This window comes from Symsagittifera roscoffensis, chromosome 4 (assembly GCF_963678635.1).
Source record: "Symsagittifera roscoffensis chromosome 4, txSymRosc1.1, whole genome shotgun sequence".
NCBI classification, from domain to species: Eukaryota; Metazoa; Xenacoelomorpha; order Acoela; family Convolutidae; genus Symsagittifera; species Symsagittifera roscoffensis.
This window is the reverse complement of record NC_087065.1, coordinates 20,305,309-20,320,764: the sequence shown is the minus strand read 5'-3', so window position 1 is coordinate 20,320,764 and position 15,456 is coordinate 20,305,309. Positions and strand designations below refer to the sequence as shown.

The window sequence follows — 15,456 nt, the reverse complement described above, 5'->3', positions numbered from 1 at the left end:
CGCCATTACTACTCCGCAAGCCCATGGTGATTTCGAGGGTTCTATCATGTCGTATTCAAGCAACATTTCTATTTCCGCTCGGCACGCTTCCGATTTATGTGGCGTCATTCGCCTTGCGCCTTCCCTATGGGGAACGGCGCCCTCTTCTAGTTCGATTTCGTGTTCGACGAAATTACAGCAACCGATGTCCGCCTTATGTTTTGAAAATACTTCGGCGTTCCGATCTAGGAGGTCCCGCAATTTTTCAAAATCTCCCTCACCTATTTTTCCTTTTAAATGTTCTATTTCTGGCAAAACCGGTTTGTCAGAATCTAGTTCATATGACGAGGGGCGTTCCGGAAAATTCGAGCAGCTTGATAAGCCGTCGTCCGTTTCGGATTTCATTGAAAACAATTTACGAATAGATTTTAATTCATTAATTCTCTTTAAGATTTTATCTTTATTTGCATGATAAGGACAGTCTTTCACACTATATTTCTTCAAGTTTTGTGTCTCTTCATAGTCGGTCCTCATCGGCAATGCGTAACCAAGCTTCTTTCCACGCTGGATTGAAACCGTGGTGTCCAGTGTGTTCAACAACACACTGACACACAGTCCGTTTCGCGTTACCGAGAAGCTCCGGCCTAAAATCACCGAACTCTGACTATTTGGATTCGGTACTAAGCAAACCTGTTTACTATTACTTAACGAATTTAAATTTCTCATTCTAAAAATCGCTACTACAGCTTGTCCTGGTTGTAACTTTACTTTTCTATCCAAAAAAACTGGTACCTTATTTTCATCTGTTATTATCCTATTAATGGGTCTCTTAACATACTTTCGGTCCGGGTTTCTAATCCGTATTAGACCGTTGTTCAAGTCAATCATCACGTCAAAATTCCTGACAAAATCTCTGCCCAAGATGAATTGGTCGGCGTCGTCCAGATTCTCTACCACCAGGAAGCTCATCCAAAGGTTCCGTCCTCCCATGTGAAGGACCGTCACCGGTGTTCTTCCGGCTACGTAGATAGCTCCTCGATTTGCAGCGGCTAGTCGGAGATTCGTAGGAATCAAATCTTCCCGCGTGAAGCCCATTCTCTCCCAGGTTTTTATCGGCATCACACTCACCACCGCGCCTGTGTCCAGAAGCCCTGTGACTCCGATTTTTGTTCCGTTGGTGTCAAGCAGGTGTGCTGTCACATCTGCTTCATATCCAATATGTACCGCGTCTTGTTCCATCATGGCGTCATGGCCTATCCTGCGGACTTTGAGTTCCTCTTCACCCAAATAGATTTGCCCCATTTGGTCATCATCTGTTGTTATGTAAGTCCTGGTGTAGATGCTGATTCCATCCACGTTCAGCATTATTTGATACGGCCCATAGACCTCCAAGTAGCGTCCATGAAGTTTCTTCATGCGAGGGCCACCCGTCGTTAGTAGTGCTCGCACAGCTCTCGACTCAGTGCGTGGCTCCACCTGCCTCAGATAATCTGCATATATGTCCAAATGCATTAAAGTGAACTCTGATGGTTCACTCAAATTTCTTATTACCTGGTGTCCAGCCACTGAGATTATCGACTGTATCTTCTTTCCCTGCGGCGCCATGCCGAACCTCTTACCGGAGATCACTTTAAGTTTCATATCTAAACTGCTTGGTGTTTTCGTCTCTTCGAACTCCGTTGCCTCGAAGGTATTCAGTTGCTCCTGAAGCTTTTCATTTTCCAGTTCAAGTTTCACTTTTTGTTCGATCTCTTTCGTCACCAATTCCTGCTGTACTCTATTTAAAGCATCCTTTGCGGCTGCCTTATAATCGATCTTGAAGTCATCGGCCGCAGTTGCTGGTTCCGGTTCACGTGCTTCTTCTGTTACTGCTTGCATTTTCTTTGCCGCCAGCTCTTGAGGTTTGTCCTTCCTGCGTGCCTCTGCTTCGCCCAAAAGTCGAGCCTTGCTTGCTTTCACTCCTGACAAAGCTTCTTCATGCCTTGGATGCTTGATGTCTGCCACTGCATCCCAGAATTGCGGACAATCTGATTTAAAATGACCTTCCAAGTTACAAAAGAAACACCTCGGGCCAAATTTCGCAATTACTCCTCTCATGAAATCCTCATGATCCAACTCTGACGCATCTTCGTCCTCGAGGCTAAAGCCTATTGCTTTCATGCCTTGTTTGTAAGCTGGGCATGCTGACACATGATGGTCTGTTGAACTGCAATTAGCACAAGAACGTCTCTTGTCCATATCATCCCTCGGTTTGTACCAATTGTTCCCTTGGTTAGCTGGTCCGTTGTTAAAATTGCCATAATTGTTCTTGTAATATCCAGATCTCGAAGGAGGTTTCAACAAAAGATACTCTTTTGATTTGAGCCTCAACTCCTCCGGTGTTGGCGCATTAGTTGATAGTGGTGTGTAATGCGTTGCTAGCATCGTACGAAGTTCATCATTTTTCACACCATCGATGAATTTTGAGGCTACGGCCAGGTTCATCCTTCGGTTTGACTCATCCGGTTGGCTGCGTCTTCTCAGCATTTCCAAATCATCGAGAAACTTGTCTATTGTTTCATCTTCTCGTTGCCTCCGTTTCTCGAAGCGCATCATCGCCTGGTGCCCCTGCACCCCTGATCCGAAACGGTTTAACAAGATTTCGAAGATTTTCTCAGCAGTGTCACGTTGATACTGTTTCTTAGCCATGACACAGTTCAGGGCTGTCCCTTCTAAGTTGCTGGTGAGCGCGCTGCATTCCTGTCTCTCCGACAAGTCCTCTTCCTCGAAATGCAGCTTCATTACCTCTATCCAGGTATCAATACAGCCATCAGATTCGTCCTTGTAGCATCTTGGCTTCTTAAAGACTCTTCTGGACTTTTCACTGCGTTCATTGGTTCTAGATAACCGCGTCAGGAATGTCTCCAAAGACCTGTTCAGGGGTTCAAATGCTGTGGCCATTGCCGTAGCATCCCTTGAGTGTCCCGCCTGAGTGTCCTCACACCTTGTCGAAGGCTCTGTGTGCGGTGCATCCCTGCAATCCGAATCACCATGAGCGTTTCCCGCTTGGCCCATGTGACTCCTCCTCGGGCTTGTATGCCCCATGTTGCCAGAATCGCTTCTCCCGGTCGCATGTGTGCTTTGCGTTGGTCGTTCGTTCGAGGTTTGTCTGTTCCCCGTTGAACTTGCTCTACTGTTCGGGCCCCATGCTGTATTACCCCTTGTGGCATAGGCTGATGAACTGCCCCTGCCTCTAGTGGATCCATTTGTCTTCCTCCTTTGATGTTCATTGAAGTTCACCCTCGGTTCCCTGCTGGGACCTCCCGAGTTCGGCTCTCCTTCTTTTGGTCCACTCTTGCTTCCTAGCAGCCCGTCCAACCTATCCATGATAGCCTGCGTTCGCCTCTCCATCATCGCGTCTATCTTTGTGTCAAGAGACCCAAGAGACTGCTCTTGCTGAATTCTTAACTTCTCCATGTCGGCTCTTAAGCGTAACTCCCTCTGTTCCGCTTCTCTTGTCATTCGCGACAAATTCCTCGTCATATGTTCGTCCGTTCTCTCTTTCAAGCGTTTTTCGCTTCTGCCAACTTCTTGTCTGTTGCGGTTTATTTCTTCTCGCAGACTTTCTCTTTCAATGTGAACTGCTCTTTCCAGTTCACTCATCCTTATCGACATCTGTTCATTTTGTTCTCCTAAACTGCCCACTATGTTGTTTAAGGCTTCCTCTAGTGCTGCCCCGTTATCCATGAGTGGCGTCACTAGTGGTGGTGTAACTCTGTCGGTCCCAGGTAGCTTCGTGCTGGTAGAGATCCGGGCCTTGACTCTCTGTCTTGACGTTTTATCATTATCTATTTCAGGATCCACTAACGCGTTGCCAAGCCCTCTGGTTCTACTCTCTTCAGGTTGTGGCTCCGAACTTGTCCTAATCGCGAAGTCCTTCGACTGGCCCGGTGTGTTCGCCTCTTTGCTTATAGTTGTCACTACACCAAATTTGTCCATGGTTCCAGTCTCTCTTCCGACGTGTGCCTCACTCTCCTGGATCGAACTATTGAGACTGACTTGAGATCCAAAGTCCCCTTGCTCCTCTTCATCCTCTTCCTCCTGGGACTCCCCATCGTTTCCTGCTCCTCCTCCCATGCTGAATGGAAAGATGTTTCCGAAGGTGTTCTTCATTCTTTCTGAGAACGATGATGAGGTTGTTTGTTTTCCAGTTCCGCTTGCCATCATAGTGTTGTCTGTCGGAGATCTTCTAGTTGCCGTTACTTCAGTTGAGATGTCGGACAGTTCCGACATCTCCTCTCGATTCAACGTCCCGGTGGAAGTGGCAAAATCATGGCCTTGTTCTACCGGAGTAGATTCACTCGCCAGCCTTCTGCCTCTCCCTTCCAGTCCATTTACTCCCTGGTTGTCGTTCATGGTATGGTCCGTATTGACCTCCACTTCTAACAGTTCTCTTCGCTCTTCTGAGGTCTTTTGACTTCTCGTTTCAACCATTCTGCCTGAAACCGTCCCCTCTTTATCGGACCGGGTTCGCTTGATCCAATCCACAAAAGGATCGGTCATCGTTTTTCTTTGCTTTTCAGGTATGAATTTCCTAGAGCTATTACCTCGTTTTGGTATCCTTGACTTGTCTAAACTCATTCTTTATTTGTCACTTTCCTATGCCTACTCTTGACTCAATTGCTAGAGACCTTATAGTTTTATTAACAATAATAATGACACAACACAATAAATTTCACCAGATTCTATTAAATAGTGACCACGAATCCCTGTATGTTGTAAGAGTACAGTTTGTATAAAATTTATTCACACTGACCGATTATCGGTCCAGAGATCTGGAAACTAGCACAATATGACGTTATCAGTCAATTTTAAAAGATAGTGTACTCACTACCCAATCAAGCACAGTTTAGGTTGATTTAAAATCAAAAAAAAAAAAACAAAAAAAATATATATTGACACAATATGAATGTATATATAAAAAAAACGTATGTGTCTTGTACTCTTAGTCGGTCGCAGTACAATAGTCGAACCTGTCTTTTAAAGAAAAAGCTTTCCCTGCTTGGTGCTGCACCAAACAGACAAAACTTTGAAGGCAGTAATTTTCTCAAGTGGGCGTCTATTGCACCCACCGAGTACTGTGATACCTATCTGCCTTCGGACTGCCCGAGCTAGACCTACTAAAATCCTCAGGGCAGTCACTTTTCCCAAAAACGTATTATGTTTCAATCCACACCAATGAGTCACGCTCTTTTTAATTTAGACTTAGTGTCGCGAATATCCGAGTTCGGACCTGTTTTGTATTAGTCTGGTTCTTTTTGAGAGGCATGTTACCAGTGCAGTCACTGATACCTAGCCTGTGTATTAATAACCTAATACCTCTCGCTCTTTAGTCTTTCTTTCGTTTACCTAAGTCCTTAATAAAATAATACCCCTCCGGATTGGCACAAATAGGACCCTTCCGGACTGTCAGAATATGGACCCCTCCGGATTTGGACCCCTCCGAATTAGCAACTATAAGACCCTTCCGGATTCGGACCCCTCCGGTTTTGTGGAAAGTAGACCCCTCCGGATTCGGACCCCTCTGACTTTGAAAAATTTCGACCCCTCCGGATTGGGAGCCCTTAGCTCTGTCAAAGTAGCTTTCCGTAGTTTTCTTAATTTCAGCTTATACCCCTCCGGATACGTTCTGCGTTGCTTTTATGCTGTTTGAATTAACTGGGAAGGGTATAGGGTCCTTTCCTAGACCCCTCCGGATTGAAGTTAAGGCACTTATTTGACAATTCACACTAACGGTGAAGGGTCTTATCACTTGCCTAACTTCGACTCTATTATGGTTGTCTTGTGCCTTCAGCCTTCCCTTTTTGTCTAGAACTGTCCTAAGTTACTTAGTTCAATCGCTATCAACTTTTGGTAGGGGTATAAGGGTTTTTCAGAAAAATTTATAAAACGTGAAGGGTGTACCCCTCCGGATTTGTGTAATTTGCTAAAAACAATCTCAAAAAATTTTCTCGCTCGCTTTTCCGAAAAATTTCTGATCCTATTAGTAAGCTCAGCTAATTTCTGATCTATTGGTACCAAGATCAACTCGATATGATCAGTTGTTCCAAAGTTATTAACCAAAACGTCTTTTTTCCGAACTCAAAAAATTTTCTCTCTTATAGGTTCCGCCTAACTTTTTCCGCAAATCTGGTCCTTTCGACCTAAAAATTATTGATCCGAGCTCAGAAGGCCTATACTCTTCTAGTTCAATGCAAAAGACCCAATCTAAAACGCTATTGTAGAAAAATTTTGCGAAAAACTATGCTACCTGGACCCCTCCGGATTGATGAATCCACCAAATCAAACACGTTATGTTCGATTTCTCTGCAACCCGGAAGGCTTTCGGGTAGCGGATTTTAAGACTTGTAGATTCACTAGTGGACGTTGTCCGAACAACTATTTTTACTGTCCTACCTCAAAAAGTTCAAAAAATTTTCTAAATTTTTAGTGTTTCTTACTATCAAAAATTGGGAAAATTTGGTTTTTGGTACCAAACTAGTTCCAACCACTTCCGAACTAAAGTTAACCGGTTCTACTTATTACAGTAGTGCAGTTACGATGTAACACACTAACTTAGCGCTTTTTTCCGTTTCAAAAAATATCGATATCTCAAAAATCGCGACTTGTGGGGGGATCAAAATATCGCTATTTTGACCCTAAAAACCGGTCTGTTTTCGTTGTTTTTCACTGAAAAACGATATGTGACTATTAATATAGGCTATATGAATAATAATATTAGTAATACTATACCCCTCCGGGTTTGTTTATTATCCGAATTAAGGTGCTTAACTCGGATATTCGCAGTTCGGTGAAGGGTCACTACAGTGCAGCACTGTCGAGCCCCCCACAGATTACTATCTTACTCTTTGTACCAAAAGGGATACAAAACTTGTTAACGATACCCAACAGTCGATTGTTGTTGTCGTTGAGCCCCTTCTTGTTGCTCCTTGAACTGCTTGCCGGATCGGTCTTCACCCTTCCGAATTGAGCGCAAATCAGCTGACCCTTCCGGACTGAGCGCAATTTATCATTAACGTGCTTAAATGCTCAAATAACCCTACAGTACAAGCCTCACAAACGGGCTACAAAATTGATCGTAACGATCCTGACTGATATAAATGCCTGTAACAACAATATATCTATCAACAACAAACGGGGGGTTTGAGTCACATCTTGTCTGGGGGGATGATTTCTTCTGATTTTTTACTTTTTTACTGTTTTTGGTTTTTTCGGTTATTTTTTATGTTTTTTGTTTTTCTTGGGTACTATACTACTTTTTGTTTGGTTTTGCTGATATCTTTAAGTGTTTTTGGTCACAAACCACTCAGGGGATGAGGGGTTCATGATTCCCCCCACCCTTCATGGTTCGTGAATTTTCGGTCTTAACTAGGTTAAAAAACTATTCACGGTAATCCGGAAGGCTTCCGCGTTCCGAACTACCCTTCCGCCCCGGCAGTTTAGGCCTATTAAGGGCGTTAATGTGAGCATCCGCTCGGCGCGGAGTGCTCGTTAACGGTTCCGCCGGTCATGATGTTATGAAAGAATAACACCCAGGAGCGCCATAAAAACATACATGTAACATTCGCCCGGAAGATACATATCGACGGATAACAAAACTAAGTCTTAAGACGACTGGCTAGCGTCTAAACAGAGCTTTGCATGTTTTTCACCGTCTCTACCAAGCCAGTACTTTTCGGTGGTCTTTCTTACATCAGGCTGACAAAAACGTTACTGTTCTCCGGCTTCGACCAGAACGCTCAAATTAACTGAATTACATGCGAAATTAGTGAGCTCATGGCTGGGTCTCTGTATCCCCAGACCACGAGGTCACTCCTAAAAACAGGGCTACTACTTATCATATTACTATTGTTTTTGTTCAGTAAATAAAAATCATCATCTCCATCGAAGATGGATCAACCCTTTCCCCCAACTCCTAGCACCTCATCCTTGTCAAAACTAATCAAAATATCAGTTAAATTCAAGTCAGGACATGACAGGATGCTAAAAGTTTATGTGAGTTAATAAAAGTTTCCGTCCCGAGACCCTTCCGGATTCTTGAATCCGCTGAATCAAGCCCCTTACTCTTGATTTCTTGCTAATCCGGAAGGCTGGTTCTCACCCTTCACCTTTGTTGGCAACGGCCTTGCAACTATTGTAGCAGCACAATAGTTGCAACTCGGAGCGTTCTCTGCTATTCTGTAGTTCGTTGTCGTTTTCCAATCTCGATTTTCGTACTGTTCGCAATCGCAGATAAGAGTTGTTCTGTTTTTTACTCGCTTTTTTGTTAAAATGGCCGTTTCAGCATTTCTCAGAAATGTGACGTCATCATTCGAATTTTTGAAAATTTAAAATACTAGAATATTCTAGCCCTCACCGTTTGGCTAAACGTTCCAATAACGTCGCTAATCCTTCGAAATCATCAACTCGGAAGGCTCAAAATTCGAATCCTGCATAAATTGCATTTTGGCCATTCTGGTCGAATGTCACATATATGTACTAATACAAATACGTGGCGTGATTACCGTTTTTGCTAGTTCTATATTTTTTAATTCAGTTTAATTTTTCACACATTGCTTGAAAGAGAAACTGTATATACTCTCTATATACGTTGTATAATTGGACTATCTGTAAAATTGTTTGTAAAGTTTTATTACCAGCTTGTTCCTAATTCTTAAATCTTTATTTTTCTATAGTATCCGAAACTTCATATACTTTAATCAACCAATTTCCGAACTGTAACCGATTTTGTTTTTTGTTTGTTTTGTTTATTGCTTGTTTTCTGATGTTTTGTTTTTGTTTGATGTAACCAATGAATTTATAACCAATTTTATTATTTACACTTTGCTACACTGATGCCTCGGCTCTTTATTGTATAGTAATTCAAGTGTTCTTTCTTCTTTTTCTTCTTCTATCACCACTAATCATTTCCTTTTTATCATTATCATTTCCTTATCTAGAAAATTCCGAAGATTTTGGCTCGATAATGTGATGAAGGGACTCCTGACAGTTACCTCGGTTACTATGATACTTTAGACCTTCTGATTACCTTAAAAAATGAAGAATAAAAGGGAAAAAAAGACATAGTTCCGAAAATGTTCGAATTCACATTTTATTATTTTTTGCTTTGATGATAGCCTTGAAGCTGTGACGAGTTTAAAGTTGACGTGGAAACGAACCACGAATTTTCTTCGACAGTTTGATGTTTAAAAGTACGAGAATGGCCATAGAGCTTATCCTGCTTGACCTCGCATGTGATTTCAACGAACGAAAGTTAACCTGTTACTTCAAAGCTTCTGATAATAAACAAGAAAGAGCGCTATAATGCCAGATATATTTTTGTTTCAGATTTATAATTCGCTGTTGTCAAAAAAAAATTTTTGTAGTTGTCGAAATGAACGAAAATTTTTTCCTCAAGTAAGCAATTAAATAAAGATTTTGTTCTCACTGTTCAAATTGTGAAAGATTTTAAGAAGAACTTTGTTTTTAGACGAACGGCGTGTTTAGTGGAGAAGTTAGACTGCGAAAATGGACTGGATTCGAATGTTAAACAGTTTTGCGAAAGCGTAGCCCAGAAGGTCAATCAAAAGAATAAATGGCAAGTTCCTCAATTTGATTTCCATGAAAGAAACATAAATAACAGTTATTTTCGAGGATAGTAAATGTCGAAAGTTATTGTTAAATAAATATCTTGTTCAAATTTAAACATCTTAGCGGGTAATTAAGTTGCTTCGAAAGTGATGACTAGAAAAGTGTGATTGTTTAAGGTCCTTGAGTAGCGCGGAAAATTCAGAGAGCATTAAAGTTAGTATAATTCTTGTCTGGCCAAATTGTAACTCGAATGTTTTTTTTTGTCATCTTTCCTTTTTTAAATAGATACCTCAAGACGATTTGGATGCATTGCTTGCTGACCTTGCAGAGCTGTTAAATGATGATACTTTTGGTATGTTGTTTCAAGTTTTAATGAACGAAATTCATTTTTACAAAAGTCGGGTGTATTCTATTTTTCGTTAACAGAATTATTTTTGCAGAGAAATTTTTTGTTTTTAGCTTGATAAAGGAGCTGATGTAAAAGAGTAGAAAATTTACAAAAGTCGTGTGTTTTCTATTTTTCTCTGACAGAATTTTTTGCTCTCAGAAGTTTCGTGTTTTCAGCATGATAAAGGAGCTGAAGTAAAAGAGTCTGAACAAGGGATGAAAGGGCCTTAATTTTGATATCACTTTCGGTTTCGTACAAAATTTGATATACGATTCACTATTTCTTTAAATTCAAGTAGAATGGCTTGCTATGATAGCAGTACTGAACGTTCTGAGGAGTGAAGACTGTTTGTGAACATGGTTTGCAAAAAGTATGAAATATTATTGAAGACGAAATGGTACATTTTTATTCATGACAATAACCACACACACTGGTCAAACGTTACTTTGCATAAAATCGATTCTGAATTTAATATGAATAATAAAAAATTTAGAACTCTTCTTCTAGAGACAAGTTTTTTCCGACATTTTTCTTTTTGGAGTTTAAATTACGGCTTATCGGACTGGCTGTTTGGGATTTTGCTTTAATATTCGGGTTTTTAAACGAAATTCTCCAAGTTTGTGTTATTCCCTTTTCTCAAATATTTAAGCTCGTTTATGAGTTTGTTTCAAAATCGGAACTCAATTTACGGTAGTCGATGTCAAAATTAAAAATAAAGCCAAAAACTAGCTTCTTTTCAATTTTCAAACTTAAATTGGATATAGTGTTCAGTATTCCTCGTGGATTTGAAATAGTATCAACCAAATCTGAAGAAGAGATTTTATTTCACTATGCTTTTGAATGATACTCTTGAGTTTTCCAAAAATGTAGTCTTTTTCAGACGTTCACGAATCCCTTGGCTGTCAAAAGAAAGACATCTCCAAACCGAACCTGCCTTCAAAGGATATCGGACGTTCTGGTCAGTAGAAGATCTATTTCTATTTAGACCGACAGAAAAACAGAACATGTACATATCGTGGTTAACATCCATTGCTGTGAAGACTCATATTTAAGTCATGAGCTTGTATTAAGAAAAAAGTAAAAAAAAAATCGACGATACTTGAGTTTGAGTTTTCGCGGACTGGCTTTGTGTAAATTTAAAATACATTTGAAAGAAAGAATTTATTTCTCCATAAATGGGAATATATTCACATTAGCGAGCTTGCGAGCGTAAGTTTTTTAGTACGAACCTTTTTTTTCTAACCTAACCCGCAAATAAAAGTGTTCATTGAAAGAGGAAAGTGTTCACTTTTTTGGCTGCGTTTTTGCTATAATTACGATCTAGCATTGAAAATTTCATAGCACATGTTCTCTGCTTTATGTGTAGCCAGTGATAATTAAGCGTCCGTTAGTGCGTGAGACTCATAATTATCTAGGTTGCAGTAGGTCATAGGTTCGAATCTTAGACATAGCCGAATTTTTTTTAAATTCGAGGCTAATTTCTACCTTTGGCACTTTATGGAGATGCTTTTTGTCGTGTTCTCGCTAGTGTTTGCGAAGCGCTGCTTTGCCTGTATTTAATTTGTAACATCAATATATACACACATGCACAAAGTGGAGAAGGTAGATAACGGGCAAGCATGTCTAATGACAATCTACCCATGGTTGGTGTAGAAACTTTGAATAAAATTTATTAATAAAAGGGGAATAATAAATAATATAATTTTTCTTTTGTGATCTGTCTTAACGTCTTCTACTTTGCAAAACTATGAGCTATCTATACTTCTTCAAGTACAGCTGAAAAAACTGTAAACAGTTTAAATATATCATTTATTATTAAAAATTCAAGACAGAATAATATTTCTTTGCAATTCTACGTCAATGTTTTTTCGCAAGTGTTGCGAAGCCCTGAATGGCCTCAGCGTCAAAAATTTTCTACCTAAGTTATATCAATTTTAACTCTGTATGAATTCAGTTGTTTCAGGTGCAGCCAAGAGGAAGCCTCGAAGGCATCAAGCGTGGATGGAAAGAGATGACGAGGAGAGGCAAAATTTTCTTTCAGAAAAACATCAATGGAGTCCATTGAAAGTAACTACAGATCCAAGTGAATGTAAGTTGATGAAAATGGGTTGCGAGTTTTTGGAATCTAGATAATTTGTGTGGGTATATTTTTGTTTTCTCGTATTAACCTTGCGAAAGGCAACTTGCCCATATAAATATTTGCTCAATTAATACTCGTGAGTATAACGTTTGTCATCTGGGTTTGCTGCTCTTCAGGGTTTCAGCCAAAAGAGGGTTACACATCGCTCAAAAATGCGTATCCGAACTTGTTCGAGGGAGAAGAGGATAAAGAAGATAAACTACCCAGACGCAAAGGAAGGAAATCGCGAACTGGCAGACCCAGGAAATGTAATCAAATTCCACGGAAGCAAGCCCCACTTGCAGACCCATTGTTAGAACCAACTGCATCTGATAATGGGAAAGCCAGTGGAAACCAGTCGGTGCTTCACCTAAATGCGTCTAAATTGAATTTTCCAAGTCGAGAGAAATCGGTACAGGCGGCAATACACACACTACAGAATACAGGGTATGGTTTAACAGGGGTTGATGAACAGTTTATATCGCCTGACGAGACACTGACAGTTGACATCGAACAGAAACGTGTGTTGTATGCTTTAGTCTCATTTAAAATACATCCGAAAAGAAAAATTCAAGTTGTGAGGCCCCCAAATGATGATTCAGATGGCTACTTTTATCAGCCAATTTTGCCGAAAAATCTAGAACACATTTGGCTTGAGCTGCTAGGGGTTCAGCTCATACCGAGCACAAAAGTACACGCGGTACCAAGAGAGAAAAACGTGCGAAGTGTTGCGATAGGAACTGATAAAACGAACGTTATTGGCCCAAATTCAAAACTCAATTCAATCACAAAGAAGTTCGTTCCTGTTTTGAGAAAGAGTCAAAGCATCCATCAAATCGAAAGAAAATTTGAAGCCAATTGAGAGCAAGATTTGTATGCCAGGAAAACAAGACATTCCAAAGAACTTGTCTGTTTACGATGAAAGAGGAATCAAACATGACGGGCAGAAGAGGTTTGTTCGGACAAGAACACCATCTAAAATTGAAGAACCAACCAGATGTTCCGAATGGAAATCGAGCTCAGAATTAATATTAAATGATAGAAGAAACCAGCAATCGATAGACACTGAATCTGACGTGTCAGAATCAGAACTGAACATCTGTGAAGAAAGTGATTGGAAAAATTCGAAGCTCAACCGTTCCTTCAGAGAAGTCACAGAGGAGAGAAAAATCTTTGGTTACAAGTACTCGAAAGATATCTCAAACAAAGTCGAGAAGAATTACAATCTGTACTACCAGAAACTGCGGCCAGAGAATAGCCTGAAACCGAACGAAACACACCCTGGAAGGCCCAAGAAAGAAGAGATGGTAGATTTTGAGATTAGAGTATACCCCGATTTGCAGATGAATGCACCCTATGACAGTTCCCAGAGGAGCTACAGGGAAAACAGGAGTAAGAAGGTCCACAAGAGGGTTATAGTTTGTCCATCTAATTGTCTGTGCTGGCAAGATGAAAAGAAATCAAGTGACAGAGAGGTCAACTCTCCTGAGATATGTAAACGCAGAATTGATACTCACCAAATGACTTCTGAGGGTTTGTTTGGCGAGAGTGAAGAACAGATTATCGGAGATGAGAACAACGAAGTTGAATCTGAATCGGAACAAGGCACCGACTATGCAATTGCTCCTCCGAGTCCAGAAATTGGAAACAGAGTTCCAACTGTAGAAGAAATGACACTCAGTCCAGCCTCATGTATTGGAGTTGGAGCTCGTTCGGGAAAAATATCACAAAAAATTCGCTCTGAGGGTAAGGAAACATTACAACTCATGAAAAAAATTGGGTTCAACTACTTATAGAAAAATCATTATTAGTTTTATCCATTTACAGGATTATATTTCAAATGAGGCTCGGGTAGAAAACAGAAATTTCATTTAAAACAAAATTTATTAAGAGTCATGAGGTTAGTGAATACTCGTATGTAGGTCTTGGTAATTTCCTAATTTTAGGTCTTAAAATTGCTTACGCTCAAATTTCATTTTTCGCGGTTTGATTTCTTTTCACGTTCAGGCACACTCCACTTTCGAACAGCAAAAGTGAAAATGTCACGAAAACTTCTAGTTTTGATGGTCGATTTTGTAGATTTCCCAGTGGAATGAAAATTAACTTATTGATACAGTTTTCTCAAATTGAGTTAATTTTATTATACTTGTGAGAGTAAGTGGCTTGTAACCGGGAACTAGACGTTTTTTTGTCGTAAGCACTTTTTACAAATCCTATTTGTTGCTTTACGTGCTTTATGATTGAGTCTTGACAACTTCCTAAAGGTAACGCCCCAAGGTCAAGGGTTCGAGTACCGGTTGGACTTTTTTTCCTTATGTATGCAATTGAAACTTTGTTGGGAATTGTCGTACTTTATTTGTCTGCTCAAGTTTTGTCGGTCTGGTTGCAACATCATGGGTGTTTTTTTGTGCTGCAAGCATTTTCTTTGTATTTGCAAGTGCAAGTGTTTTTCTTGGTAGTTTTAAGAGGGACTTAAGGTTTTAAAACTTTTCGGCTCAACTTGTGTCTGCTCAAGGATTGTGGGTGTTGTTTGCTCTGCCAAAGATTTGTTCAGTTGATGATTTAATTTTGAAATGCTTGGCTGATTTGCCTAGAATGGATTCCTTGCGAGACAAACTAAAATTTAATTTTTGGTTGACCTTATTTTTAAACTACCTTTTTCCGTTATATTGAGTTTTTTCTATGATCAAGATCTGCTGCATTGGAAATTTCATAGCAGCTGTTCTCTGCTTTGTTTTCGGCGTGTGGTAACTGAGCGTTAAGCATCTCTCAGTGAGAGGGAAGGATGCGAAACTCCAAATCTTGGGGTCTCTGGTTCAAGTAGGACCTAAAGCAAAGTTTATACTTTTTGGACTTTCTACTTTTTCTTGTTTCACATTATGGGGATACTTGTTCTCGCTTTTGTTTTCGAAAAGCAGCTTCGCCTCTGTGTATGAACTTGTTTTCCATATATTTTAAAATCAAATTAATATTTGCGTTATTTAGAACTACATAAAAAGGATAACAATGGTTGGGCCAACAATATAGACGATGATCAAATGAAGAAGTTGAAGACAAAAAATAGACGAAGAGAAGGACGGCTGAGTAATCTGCTGAATATGCTGGATTCAGATTCAGACTACGAAGAAACACACAAAGACGTCAAAGAAGATGATTCAGAGATCGAAAATGACTCATCAGATAGTGACGTCATTATCATTAAGTCATCAGTGAAAGCAGTAGACATCAGCAGAGACTCCAAAGGTTACCTAAGCTCAAGTTCAGAGGACGGTGAGTTCCAGACCGGTATGTGCCAGATGAAAGTTAGGTCGCCAAGTAAAATTTTTACCGAATCACATCTGCAGATTGCCGATCTTGGTAG

At 40.2% G+C, this 15,456-nt stretch overlaps 2 protein-coding genes across 2 annotated transcripts in view; one reads left to right on the top strand and one right to left on the bottom strand.

Moving 5' to 3' along the window:
* LOC134844789 (uncharacterized) overlaps positions 1 to 12,957 on the top strand; it is an 85,681-nt gene extending 72,724 nt beyond the window's left edge. The window contains exons 2-8 of the mRNA XM_063861605.1: positions 9,346 to 9,414; positions 9,488 to 9,595; positions 9,765 to 9,801; positions 9,874 to 9,940; positions 10,857 to 10,934; positions 11,940 to 12,065; positions 12,233 to 12,957. Of these exons, the coding sequence (XP_063717675.1) occupies positions 9,392 to 9,414; positions 9,488 to 9,595; positions 9,765 to 9,801; positions 9,874 to 9,940; positions 10,857 to 10,934; positions 11,940 to 12,065; positions 12,233 to 12,957 (1,164 nt within the window). The 5' untranslated portion in view covers positions 9,346 to 9,391. The remainder of the gene's footprint in view (positions 1 to 9,345; positions 9,415 to 9,487; positions 9,596 to 9,764; positions 9,802 to 9,873; positions 9,941 to 10,856; positions 10,935 to 11,939; positions 12,066 to 12,232) is intronic.
* The window catches only part of LOC134844477 (deoxynucleotidyltransferase terminal-interacting protein 2-like), a 414,318-nt gene that overhangs the window by 311,768 nt on the left and 87,094 nt on the right, over positions 1 to 15,456 (bottom strand). The gene's annotated exons all lie outside the window — the stretch shown is intronic.